We start from the raw sequence: 13,803 nt of genomic DNA, 5'->3' as shown, positions 1-13,803 counted from the left end.
ACTAATGATAGCAAAAATATACAACTGAGCAATCTTGTTCCATACAAGAATTTTATTAGAAAACGAGATGTAACAGAGCAATGAAACAGCACAATGTCAGCAGATTTCAGCAACCTGTGCCACAAACTCAACTCTGTGGTAGCTCTGTTGAAATTTAAAACATTCTCTGAGCTCTATGTACAACGCCATTTGTGAAAATTCTGAAAACAAATTAGGGGAGAAAGGGGATTTTAAAATGTCATTTTCAGTTCAGACGTCTGTAATGGACAACTGACAGAAAATATTTTTTGTGTCTACACAAGTGGCAATTTACAGTGCAGAAAAAAGAAAAAAAAAGTCCAGACTTTTCCGATTACTTTAACAAAAGTGGTACACGGGAGGATTAAAGAGAAAGACATGAAGTAATAAGAGAGGTACTGGTAAAGAGGAGGAGAGGGAGATGGAGACAGACTTGGATCAGGGAGAATCTGCTTGAACACTGTTTGTTCTTTCTCCTGGTTCAGGACTGGGATGCTCTCGCCCATTGCTGGATTCTCGACGGTGTGAGCGCTCTTTGCTGCGACTGCGCTTGTGTGAGCGTTCCTTACTATGGCTGTGCTCCTTTTTCCTGTTCCTCTCCTCACCTGCTTCCTGCCTGCTCCTGCTGCTCGAGCGAGAGCGTTTCTTGCTAGATCGTTCAGTTTTGTTTTTCCTTTCTCTACTTTTGCTCCTTGAGCGTTTGCTCCTTTTTTCTTCCCTGTGCTTTCTATCCTCCTTATCTTCTTTGTGCCTCCTCTCTTCCCCATCTCCTTTACTCCTCTTGTCTTTTGACCTCTCTCGATCTTTATGGTGCTCTCTGTCTTTCCTGCGGCTACGCTCTCTCTCACTCTCAGCCTCTCTCTCTTTATCTCTTTCTTTCCTCTCGTTCCGCTTCTCTCTACTGGTGCTGTGACTCCGGCGTGGTTCCCTGCTGCGACTGCGTCGACGTTCTGTGGTTCGGTCTGGTGTTCTGGAGCGTCGTCTGTCTCTGTCTCTCTCCCTGTCCCTTTCCCGGTCTCTGTCTCTATCTCTATCTCGGTCCTTTCCATCCCGCTCTTTTCGCTGCCTGTCTCGTTCTCTCTCCAGCTCACCATCAAAGCTGGCTCCATGCTTTTCTCTTTGATGGCTGCGACTCCGGGAACGATTTTGGGATTTCCTGGGACTCTGACTTTTCCTAGGTGTCCTAAAGACACACATAAAAAACAATTATTTAACATAGAAAATACATACCAGTGAACAAAATATAAGAGAGAGTGGTGATTCTGAAACAACAATTCTATTCCCTGCATTCAGATCACAACATTACAAGGTACTATATATTAAAGACTGAATCTCATACAGACAAGCATAACTCGGCAGAAATGAGCACTGTGTGTACATTTCTTTAAAAGGGAACAAAGTTTTGGGCTAACTGCTACAGTTCCAAACAAAGTAATCATATTTTTGATAATGTTTAAAGTGATGTAAACTCACATGAGATTGCAGACTTTAGTCATATCTGTCTCGGTGGAAAATTTGTCTACATTCTACATGCTGCTGGGAGCACGTTCATGAGCCACCCAAATACAAACCAAGGAGAAACTTATCAAATACCGAGCATTAACAGTCGCCACACCAAAAAACAGAACTCTAGCAATATGGTTACAATACACTGCAGCTGTCTGACATGCACCAGCATTAACCAATAACACAAGAAATAAGATGGGCTTAAATCCAACAATGCCCATTATATACAAGCAATTACAAAGAAATGGCAAGTACCACTTTGAATTAAACATGAAGTACAAAAACTGAAATGTTATTTTTTGGTAAAACAATCCAGTAACCTTTATTTTATTTACAGAGTAGTTATGGCTCATCTCGAATAGCAAGTCATTTCAAAATTATTGGTGATTCTTTAAAATGAACTTACTACAGTTCAAACACCACCACAAACACTGATCACTGCTGATCTGATTAGCCAAATAATCTCATCCCACCCACACACAACAAATGTACCTGGAACGGCGCCTATCTCCATGCCTTCCTGAATCAGCTGCCTCCTCTTCATCCTGCTCATCTTTTTGCGGGGGTTTACGTGGTCGGCTCTTCATGTGCTGGTCGATTGCTTTCTGCACAGGAACGGGTATTCTTGGAAACAATGTTGAGAACCATTCCAGCTTGGTCAGGAAGGAGCGGAGCATCTCTCCAATTGTCATTACGCACCCTCCTCCAGCCTTCACGTCCAACTCCTGATCACAGAGACAAAGGAGCAAAACCATTAACACTACAATCACAAACACACTCCGTCAGAGTAAAAGATAACGCACGACCTCTGGTTTACATGTTAACGCTAATAATTTGACTGTACACCGTCCTGAATAATATGCTTCATTTGTGATGTCCAAACACTGAACCTTCACCTCTGCTCTCACCTGACTTAATATTTAGTACTGACAGGTGCACCTAGTCATTCTGATGTTTGTTTCACTGACCGTCATCTTAAGACTTTATAATAACAAATAATCAGCATGGATACAATAGCAATATTACATTGTACAAATACCTTTATCACTAGCAAAAAAAGGTGCCATTTCATAATGGACCTTTAGTGCACCTTTAATATAAGTGGGATCGTTACAAAAAAAACAGACAAGTTACATTTCCAGTCTTTCTGCTTTACTTTTTATAGAAAATGCAGTTTATTGTATTAATTTTCAACAGATCTGCATGACTGAGAATCAAAATAATTTGCTTCCACAATGTCTCTTACTATGCATTCATCAACATAGGTGCGATGCAGAGGAGGTCGGCAGGTCAGCTGACATATATACGCTGTACCGTTGCGTGTGAAGGGGTGGAGTGGGTGGGTGAGCTTGTCTAACTGCACTCACGAACGCCAGTCAAGAGTGTGGAGCACACCCTATATCCAATCCACCCGCATCACAGGGGCAATCTGGGAGAGAGAACAGGGCAGTCAGCCAGAGACACACATAACAACCACCACCAGGCCTGGCAGCAATGTCTGCTCGATGCAAGTAAGATCTACTTTTTCTGGGCTATTTTTAAAATGGATAATATATCCCCAACTATAAATTAAGAGTGAGCGTGCAGGAGCACAAGAGATGAGACAGCAACCAGTAATGCATGTCTGATATTTACGATCAAATATAAATGTCTCTACGAATCACGGAGGCATAATGCCATATACACACGTATCTGGGATAAATGAATATTGCATGCAATTTACATTTAAGAGAAATCACCATGAAACTTCATATCTAGTTCAAAGGACCATTTGCTAAAAGATTGTGCTGATCTCAGAACAGACATGGCATACCCAGTGAGAGTAAGAAACCAGTCATCTGATGTCTTGGCTAAACTTGCCACCATAAATACAAATAAGAGGAACATTAAGTTAAATGAGGTCAAAGGTTGAAGGACAGCTATGTGCATCACAATCAGCATTTGGCCTAAAGCTTTCTGGTTAAAACGTGGTACATCAGAAATAAGAGAGATGAAGTCATTACCCGTGGTGACATACCTCCTCGTCGTCAAGGAACTCATCATACCAGTCAACCAAGTCAGGAGGAGGCTGAGTATACCTACAATACACAGATTTGACATTATAAATGTGTGTTCATCGAGACCAGAAAATAACAAAATGTGGCTTGACCCAAGTAATTATGAAATTATCTAATACACAGCAGTTTGGGTACATCTGCTCTACATATTCATATTCCTTTGCTAAAATCAATGCTAGAATTTGATTATTCAAAGTTGTTCACCTAAATGAAAACAAAACATGAAATTACTTCTGAAACATTTACCAAAAAAAAAAAAAAAAAAACACCCAGCTCAGTTCATGTTGTGTTCTACCTCATACCTGATGTACATGAAGCCCAGTGACCTGATATAGGGTGAATCTGAGTGAGTGATGAGACCCATCACTTGTTTGCGGGTCAGTTTCAGTGTAAAGAGCTTATACAGCAAGCAAAATGCAGTGGACACAATCCCACCTGTCCCGACTCCTCGAACCTGCAAGACAACAATCACGAAACTTGAAGCTAAACTTATGTTCTGCTTTAATGAATCTCTCCCTTGCATTAATCAAAGTGACAAAGTTTACGGGAGGATGAAGTCGAGTAGGTCTCAAGGCACGTACTTCTACTTACCCCTCCGCACATTCCTGTCTGCCCCGCGGTCTTCCTGCTGCCTTTTTCCCATGGCTCCATGTGGTTGACCTAAAAAGGAAACCGGTCACAGTCATACACCAAGCAACTGACTAGAGGAGAAATACAACTATAAATCCCACATTTACCTTTATTTGAACCCCGATTGCAAAACTGGTAGTCTAATATTCTAGAACTTACATTGAATACTTAAAAATTATAATAGCAGAAAAACAATTAAAATGACAAAAGATTTTACAGTCTAATTCAGTCTATTTTGCAACAGTGCTGGCTAATACAAAATTGCTGTAGTTTTGGTAGTCACAATAAAAAATCGTTAACACCAAAGACTCTAACTATGAATTTTAATAATAGGTCTAATAGTATCATACTAAAGAAGGTCAATAATTCTGGTTTGGAATAAGATTTCGGTGTGTTAATGACAAGGGTTTCATTTTTAAGTTAACCTATTTAATTTGAACTAAGTTAGCACAATTAGCCTCCATGGCCTAATACGATCTGACGTTACTGCAGCTCACGTAACGTTAATACTAAATTAAAAGCAAATAAAGCTTCTTTAACAACTATTTAAGACTAATAGAAGCAATAACAAACAATGAGCAATACTCAATGCCAGTGTAATACAAAAAAGAAAATCGCGGGCTTCTCGCTCGTCGGCCCTGGTTCATTTTACCACCTTGAAGTATATCTCGTCCACCACCTCGTGGTACGTTTTGAGCTCGTACAGCTGGACCTTGAAGTAGGGCGAAGACAGGACGTTTGTTAGGATCATCGGGTTGAGGTTCATAGTCTTCTCATTGCCCCATAACGGCAAAACGTTGCCGTGTTTCCCGCCGGCCGGTTTGCTCACGGCCTGCTGCTGTTGTTGCTGCTGACTAACCGCCATGGCAGTTCTTTCACAACGCCATTAAATTACAAAACTAAAGAAAAAGACAGTTGACCTTAACAAATATTACGGCAACGCCTTCGACGAGGTGCGCGTGAGGCGAACCGTCGTCTCTTAATTCATTCAAATTGGATTTTGGATCGTTTTGACCAGTTCTCTGTGATGTTACGAAAAGCACGCTAAGCGTTCAGCTACGCTGGTTGTGAGAACAAGATGGCGCACGGAAGAGGGGCGGCGGAAAGGGATGCAAGGCTTGGGGTTGCCAAGTTGTCATACTAAAATATTTATTTTTGAAAATTAGGGAACTCCTATAAAAATCTGCATTTACAAATCGTCTTTAATCATTGTATTTAAAATCATTCATAAAAATATCTAAGAATTTCAATGTGAAATAACAAAAACGGGGTTCGTCTAACCCTTCAGGGTGGCGAAAAGTTCAACGCTAACTGAATTGCCTAGGAAGATGCTTTACAGAGTACTTGGCAACACGGTCCTCCAGCGTGGTTTGATATGTCTTGTACTCGACTGCAGAGTCCTGTCTTGCTGAGTCTATATAAATATTGTTGAAAGCACTTACATTTTACCATGTTTCTTGGTGTTGTGTTGCAGTAATGCTCTAAATTTATTTTAAGGCTAAGGCTGCATGTTTGTAAGATGTTTATTGCGATTACAGGACATGTATTCTAACTTAATATATTTTAAAAAAAAATCATATAAATGTACATTTTGCATCACCAGCTCAATTATAACAACATTTATTTCAGATGTGCAGACCTCTACCCAGTATGGCAACAAATCAAAACTACCGAATGAAATATTTTAATTATATAACACTTTATTTTTTCATTTTTACACAAAGTATCTAATGTATTCTTAAAATGTAATATTACAGTGAAGCTCATATATAGCATTTTGTCTTAAAGCATACAGGTATATGCTTCATGACCTTAATGTATTGAAACATCAGATATATCCTAAATCTTTATTTCTTTTACTCCTTTAGTTTTTCTGTAGTCTGACAGTTGTCAGTATTAGAAAGCCTGAACACATAAATTGTTTTTCCCTTATACATTCTTAAAATATTACAGTTTTGTAATATATAATATGAAATATGATAAACAGCCTTTATAATTAGCCTTTAAAATAGGCAAGTTTATTCAAACACATTTTTGAAGTAATAAATTGTATAAAATCCCCCTCATTTACAAACCTTTAAAAAACAAACACATTGATCCTGAATGGCTCAGGTCTTCTGCTTTTTCCTCAAATGAAAAGGAATGCCTATAAATAGAATTTGTATTATGCCATTTTAACAAACTGCTATTTGCAGTCTCCATCCCTGGGCAACTTGTGGTTGAGTCTTGTTAATGCTGACAAAAAGGTTCACAAACTGGGATCTTAGAGAACTCACGTGTTTATCAAACCATCTGTCACCTGTTTACTGTATTTTTATACAGTTTTTTTTTAAATCAACACATTTGTTACACATTCGTTACACATTTGTTACACTACATTTATGGCCTCACAAAATGACAATTATGATTGTCCACTTGAAATCAGTGGTACTTGATTCCCCCCCCCCCCTCAAATTAGCAGCATCCAACCAAGTAAACATCAGACAATACAAAGTGCATCAGTCCATCTCAGTGGATTTAAACAAGCTGATTTCTATATAAAAAATAGTCCTTACTCTGAGTCTGCAAAATGCCTTTTCAGGTCCACCAGTGGTTCCAGGCATTTTTTTTAAATGTCTGTGAGAACTATAACCATCTATATTTGGTAAAACAATACCAATCCAAGTATTTCCTGTTACTTTGAGCTAAAGCAAAGCTTCTGTCTGTCTTCAGAACTTTACCACTAGGGGGAGCAGTGATTCCACAAATTCCTAGAGCCCATCAATGTGTCAGGAGCCCAGCATTGAACTGATGCTTGTGACAACTGCGGTCCTCTGGTTTGACACAGGATATTACATCACCTTCCCCCACGGACATTCAGTCTAGCGTTTTATAACCACCTGTTCAAAAGCTCCTGCACCAACCCTGAATCATGGAAAGAGAGAGACAGAGGGCATTACATTTCATTACAGAATTACATTACCACAGTCTGCAATTTTATGATATTGCTCGTGTAACAAAATACATCCCTATAATCTGCTTCGCATAATGCTAAGCACAATGGCCATGTATCACACAAGGACGGCATAAGTGGAGAATGCCAGTTGCAGTGGTGACCTTGCAGCAGGAAATTTACATAATGTACAGTATCTCACCTGGTGTGCTGAGAGCCTAGTGCAGTGCTGCCTCCTGGCCCAACAAACAGTCGCAGACCCTCCTCTGCAACAACAGCAAAAAAAATCCATATTATATTATATTATATATATATATATATATATATATATATATATATATATATATATATATATATAAATAATACTTCCAGAAGGAAACTCGATGCATTAAGCACCTGGAGGTGAAAACTTTTTGCATTTGAAGATCTGGGAAACATGCAAGTATCTACTGTAGCTTCTGAATTGTTTACACCCCTTGCTCTTAATGCATCGTTTTTCCTTCTGGAGCATCAGTGAGCATTTGAACCTTTTGTAATAGTTGCGTACAAGTCTCTCAGTTTTCCTTAGTGTGAAAAGATGGATCTCAGAATCATTCAGTCATTAATGGAAAGGGTTCAAATACCAAAATAATTTGTGGGACCTGAAGGATGTTGAGGACACTTCAGGACAAACAAGGGACTCGTGAACAACTAACTAGCTGTTGATCATCGAGGTAACAACAAGAAGAATTAAGAATCAAGTATATGCAAACTTTTGAACGGGGTCATTTTTATAAATTCAACTATTATGTGGACTATACTATATGTCTTTTATGTGAAATATCTTAAGTCAGTACTAAATAAAAAATAAAAAATTTTGTATGATCCCTCTTATTTTGGTCAAATAATTTTCATTTTGCAGATACTGCAAAGTGCATGTAAAATTTAACAACTGTACACACACACTACCCTTCAAAAGTTGGGCTTAGCATCACTCAAACTTCACTCAAAAGATAGAAAACTGTTATTTTAAATTGTAATATTATTTCACACTATTCCTTTTTTTACTTTATTTTTGATCAAATAAATGCAGCGTTGATCCACATAAAATAATTCTCTTAAAAAATCCCTGTGTGTATATACAGCTTTGGTTCCAAAAGAAAAGATGTTGTGGTAACTGCAAGTTTAAGGTTGCTCTCTCTGAAGTCTATCCATGAGTCAGAAAGAGAGAGAAGAGGGGAAATTTAACCATCTGTTTGTTTGAGACGGTAGCAGTAACCATAGCAAACATTCATCTTACAAAGCCACAATATGGTGCATATTAAAGTGCAACTGAGCATCTGCGGTACAACAAATCTCTGAATTTCTTTATCCAGAGTTTGTGTCTAGTGAATGCATTGGGCACTACAATGGGACAGTGGAAGGTCTGTGTTAGCTGGTCATGCACAAAATGTTTCCGTGTGTCCGTCTGTGAGCCATTGAACACAGCCTGGTGTTATGGGGATGGAAAGTATGTTTAAATTTAAACATATTTTCAGGGAGGATGCTATTCAAAATATACTTGTAGAAGCACATGGCATTTTATATATATATATATATATATATATATATATATATATATATATACTTTCTATTAATCAAAGAATCCTAAAAACATGTATCACAGTTTCCACAAAAATATTAAGCAGCCCAACAGTTTTCATCATTGATAATATAAGAAATGTTTCTTGAGCAGGAAGTCAGCATATTGGAATGATTTCTGAAGAATCATGTGATACTGATGAGCAGAGTAATGATGTTATTATTACTTTTTTTTTATTGGAATAATATTTCCCCGTTTTTACTGTATCTTTAATCCAATAAATGCCATGGTACAGCCATGTTAAGTATAAGGGACTTCTTTCAAAAATATAAAAAATCTTTACAAACCCAAACCTCTGAACAATAGTGTAATGTCTTATAATGCATCAAACTGCTTCCGTGTACAACTGTTGGTGCAAGCTACATTAAAGTGATTATTACGTTTTGAATATGGAAATTTTTCTTACAAAACGCATCGGTTCACTAAAGGAGGACTTGGTTCAACCCCAGTGGGCCATGTGAGAAACCTTTTCATTTTTTTTTTATGGATGGGCACTTTTTATTTAACTTCTTTTGGACTGATGCATGTAACACCCGCTGAGTGGCATTAAATAGTTTGAAAGATCAAAGGCAATTTTTTATATAACTCTGACTGGATTTGTCTGAAAGAAGAAAGTCATATAAGATGACGTGAGGGTGAGTAATTTATGGGCTATTTTTTTTTTTTTTGGGTGAACTTACCCTTTAAAAGGATTTGTAAACAACCTGGACTTTGAATGCTACATGCATCAAGGTGCTTTCTAATGGTACCTTCATTACTAGAGTCCAGTATGCTGTGGCTGAAGTCTTGACCCTGTAGGATTGTCTCAATGATATCATCAGCATCCACTCTGGTAGCATCCACTCGCTTTAGCTGAGACTCAACCGAATCCTGTTTTACAGGGTGCCTAAAATACAAACACATATTTTGTCAATGACTTCACTCAAAGATTTTTCTAAGAACACATTTTGCAGGAAGAGCTAATGCACACAACACATGTTTACCTGTTGGCTGTGATCCCACTGTGGGACGGTGTGGCTAAGTGGTGGGGTAAAGGTGTGCAAGCCTGTGTGCGAGACTCTCTGTCCTCACTGGGCTCTGGTAGGCTGCCAACCCCAGTGGAGGCACTGCCCACAGACAAGTTCCTCCGATGAGAGAACTCTGTCAGGCTGGAGGAGCGTGAGTGACCTGTGCTGTAGCCTACAAGAATGTCCAGACTGATCAATATTATGATGTTTTATCATGCAAAACATTTGATGTGAATGGACAGACCGGAAAGCTTGGACTGCTGGCTGGCGTAGCTGGCGGTTCTTGAGTGACCACACTTTCCCAGTTCATCTGGAACAGAACCATGACTGAAGCCAATTTTTCCTGGGTTTTCTAGAAGATGAAAAAAATAAAAATAAAAAATCAGTGAAATTTTTGAAATGTGAACTAGATCAGTTCTTTAAGAATATTACATACACTACCATAGTCAAAAGTTTGGAATTACAGTTTTAAAAATAAATACAAACAAATACAAACAAATACACAAAAATATATAAATCAATTACATTTTAAAATATTCAAATAGAAGGCAATTATTTTTAAATAGAATAATATTTCACAATATTAAGTTTTTCACTTTATTTTTTAATTAAATAAATTCAGCCTTTGTGAGCAAAAGAAACTTCTTTCAAAAACATAAAAAAACATATTATTCCAAACTTGACCGGTATATAAAGGCAATGATTCTGTGTGATGATTGTGGAGGTACCTGTATAGATTGCATTCTGCGTCTCTCCTCTTCTGTCCTCATGTAGACATGTCTCTGTTTCTCCTGGAAAACCAATCGTCATTGCAGTGGATGGAGGCCTGGGAGAGTCAAAAATATCTCCATTAAAAACATATAAACAAACTAAAACATAACAAATCATCAAAATAAGACATTGTTGCATACACAAAATCACATTGTATTCAATATAATATTCTTAACTGAAACATTTTTACAAAATATATTTACACAAATTTATTTAAATATTTAAATTAACTCAGGCTCCCAATTCTTTAATTGAGAGCCTTAAAGGGTTAGTTCACCCAAGTCATTAATGGACCTGTTAGACCGCTCATTTTCGAAACAAAGTTTAAGATATTTTAGATTTAGTCCGAGAGCTCTCAGTCCCTCCATTGAAAGTGTGTATATGGTATACTGTCCATGTCCAGAAAGGTAATACAAACATCATCAAAGTAGTCCATGTGACATTAGAGGGTCAGTTAAAATTTGTTGAAGCATTGAAAATACATTTTGGTCCAAAAATAATAACTGACCCTCTGATGTCACATGGACTACTTTGATGATGTTTTTCTTACCTTTCTGGACATGGACAGTAGACTGTACACACAGCTTCAATGGAGAAACTGAGAGCTCTCGGACTAAATCTAAAATATCTTAAACTGTGTTCTGAAGATGAACAGAGGTCTCACGGGTTTGGAATGACATGAGGGTGAGTCATTAATGACATAATTTTCATTTTTGGGTGAACTAATCCTTTAATATTTAGAAAGAAAAAGTCATACAGGTCTGAAAAATAAGGTTGAATGAATGATGACAGAATTGTATTTTTGATAGAATTATTCTTTTAATAAGCTGAACCCAGCCAGGTCAAGTATAAACTATATACAAATATTTCCAGAGAAAGTAAAATCTATAAAAGACAGATTTCAGAGGGATATTAATCCATAAAGTTCTAATCTGGCATTTCACTGTTTTTAGTGTCTCTAAAACTGACAGTGACATAAAACTGTGACGCACTAGCCAGAGCTAAAGCACTTGAGGCGCAGTATGAGCACTCCCACAAACACCCGATAACACTCCTGTAGGCCTCAAACACACAATTTTGGGACACACCACCAAACCCTTTTTATTTTTATAAATGTGTATGACTATTTTTGACAACCATCCACAGTGAAGGGATGACACAACTCTCACTAGAGCTTGATTCACACGTTTGTGACGACAGAAGTGGGAGTAAATACACACACCCGTCCACCAACCCACCTCTTCTTGGGGGTTTATTTTCACTTATTTCACACTGTATGTGTTGCTTTAATGGGAGATTGTTGCCAACTCACTTATGTAACAGGAAGCACACCTCAGTGTTTCTGGGTAATGTGATATGACGAATATTACCCCTCTAAATGTCAGGATAAATGTCAAAGATTTCAACATACACGCAAACACATCCACATAATTACTCTAATCTGAAACCGCGTCAACTGTAAACAGCTTCAAGCAACACTGTATCTGAACAAACTCAGACCAACATAACAAAATCCCTGTATATAAATGTTTTAATGTTAATTATTGATCATAGATGCTGTAAATGTTATTTTCTATTACCATTAACATTATTATATTACCAGTGTTGAATAATGTAACATTTTTCATTACTATGCTGCTACTAATATTCATCATTCAGAAACCATTCTACCATGCTGATATGCTGCTCAAGAAACATTTATTATTATTTTCAGTGTTAAAAACAAATCTGCAAAATTTTTAACACACCTTATTGAGGATTTTTACTTGTCACTGTTGATCAATTGAATTAAAGTATTTTTTAATTTCTTTCAAACATAAACCTTACTGCTTACTTTAGAATGGTTGTGTAAACCTGCCACATTAATCAAAGTTTCAAGCTGCAGACACTTCTGTGTCTGACTGTCACCTCTGTTTTACTAAACATCACCAGGAAGTGGTTGAACCAGACTTCCTGTCTTCATGCGGTCCTAGACATTGGTTTCAGAAAAACACTGGCACAAGCACTCTGACACAGCCACACGGACACGCGAACAAATATAAAGGCATCACGGCAGTTGTGTCTGCTGTTGTCGCACAAAGTTTCAAGGTCATTCTGACCTGCTGGGTTACTCTGTGTGACATAAGCGACAATCCTGTTAAAAAAAGACCAGTGTTGACCAGTATGAATTTAAGGCTGGTTTGGTGCTGCTCGACCAGCATGGTCTTTCTGTATCCCTTGTTAAACTTAAATAAACCAGGTTGTGTAATGCTGGAGACCAAAACATCAAAAACATTTCATATTTTCAGAAGGATGAAGATTTTGATTTGAATATGAAATGTAAACACTTTAAAATTAATTAAGAGACAACTTACGTTTTAAAGCAGGGATCACCCGACATTAGCTGCATACTGATTATTAACTAGAGAAAGAGAGAGATGTGGTTACATACATATTCAGTATGAAATAAAGCAGATTGTATATCTTATTAATACCTCTGAAAACATTAAATACATCAGATACCACAGAATTGTGTGATAAATTGTATTTTCACAAAGTATTTTTAAGTGGTGCCACTTCTCAGAAAACCCAATATAAAGCTTTTTTTTACTTATAATATTCTGTTTACTTTGTAATTATTGTTACAAAAATTACAAAATTACAACTTCAAATATAATAAAAAATATAACATAACCTGCATTAATTAATTGTAATAATTATTATATTACGAATATTAATTAATAATAATAATCATGTCATTAATAATGTTTTTTTTTTCATTATCATAATAATACTAACAACTCACAGGGGTCATATGACATTTAAAAAAAAAGAGCATTATTTTGTGTATTTGGTGTAATGGAATGTGCTTATGCGGTTTAAGGTAAAAAAAAAAAATTCATTATTTTCCACATACTGTACATTATTGTTGCTCCTCTATGCTCTGCCTTTCTGAAATGCATAGATTTTCACAAAGCTCATCTTAAAGAAAAGCGAGGTGTATGCTGATTGGCCAGCTTTCCAGTGCTTTGATTGGTCGAATACCTCAAACGTGTGACAGAAAGGTTACGCCCCTTACCATACTGTGATGCTGTGTCCCGGTGCGATGAGACCAATAAAACCCATTACAGACAAAGCATTTATTGCATCCAGTGGGGACAAAATTACTGATTATAATGATTTTATACCGTCTTTTTACACGTTGCGTTGCATCACGCCGCATAAACATAAAACCATGTCTGCATTTGGTGATCGGACAAACAACAAACAAGTTGTAGGTTA

At 37.2% G+C, this 13,803-nt stretch overlaps 2 protein-coding genes across 5 annotated transcripts; both read right to left on the bottom strand.

The window, feature by feature from the left end:
* Positions 1-37: 37 nt before the first annotated feature.
* Positions 38-5,300, bottom strand: LOC113114347 (pre-mRNA-splicing factor 38B). 4 transcript variants are annotated; one of them, XM_026281260.1, is made up of 6 exons: positions 4,867-5,300; positions 4,173-4,241; positions 3,884-4,035; positions 3,542-3,602; positions 2,017-2,249; positions 38-1,201 (listed from the first exon to the last, which is right to left on the bottom strand). In XM_026281260.1, exons 1-6 carry the CDS (start codon positions 5,074-5,076, stop codon positions 457-459), a joined length of 1,470 nt encoding a protein of 489 aa, XP_026137045.1. In that variant the 5' UTR covers positions 5,077-5,300; the 3' UTR covers positions 38-456. The 4 variants fall into 4 exon arrangements, with proteins under 4 accessions (XP_026137045.1, XP_026137057.1, XP_026137051.1 ...); XM_026281272.1 differs by having other exon boundaries at positions 3,528-3,602; positions 4,163-4,241; positions 4,867-4,948; XM_026281266.1 differs by having other exon boundaries at positions 4,163-4,241; positions 4,867-4,948.
* Positions 5,301-6,200: 900 nt separating this feature from the next.
* LOC113114336 (protein FAM102B-like) lies at positions 6,201-13,099 on the bottom strand. Its single transcript, XM_026281251.1, has 7 exons — positions 12,897-13,099; positions 10,500-10,597; positions 10,016-10,123; positions 9,748-9,943; positions 9,514-9,650; positions 7,346-7,409; positions 6,201-7,115 (listed from the first exon to the last, which is right to left on the bottom strand). The coding sequence occupies exons 1-7, from the start codon at positions 12,929-12,931 to the stop codon at positions 7,073-7,075; spliced, it is 681 nt and encodes a 226-aa protein (XP_026137036.1). The 5' UTR covers positions 12,932-13,099; the 3' UTR covers positions 6,201-7,072.
* Between the last annotated feature and the right edge of the window lie 704 nt (positions 13,100-13,803).

This window comes from Carassius auratus, chromosome 2 (assembly GCF_003368295.1).
Source record: "Carassius auratus strain Wakin chromosome 2, ASM336829v1, whole genome shotgun sequence".
In the NCBI taxonomy this organism is placed as follows: Eukaryota; Metazoa; Chordata; class Actinopteri; order Cypriniformes; family Cyprinidae; genus Carassius; species Carassius auratus.
Note: the sequence above shows the minus strand (reverse complement) of the source record. Positions and strands in the feature narration are given on the sequence as shown.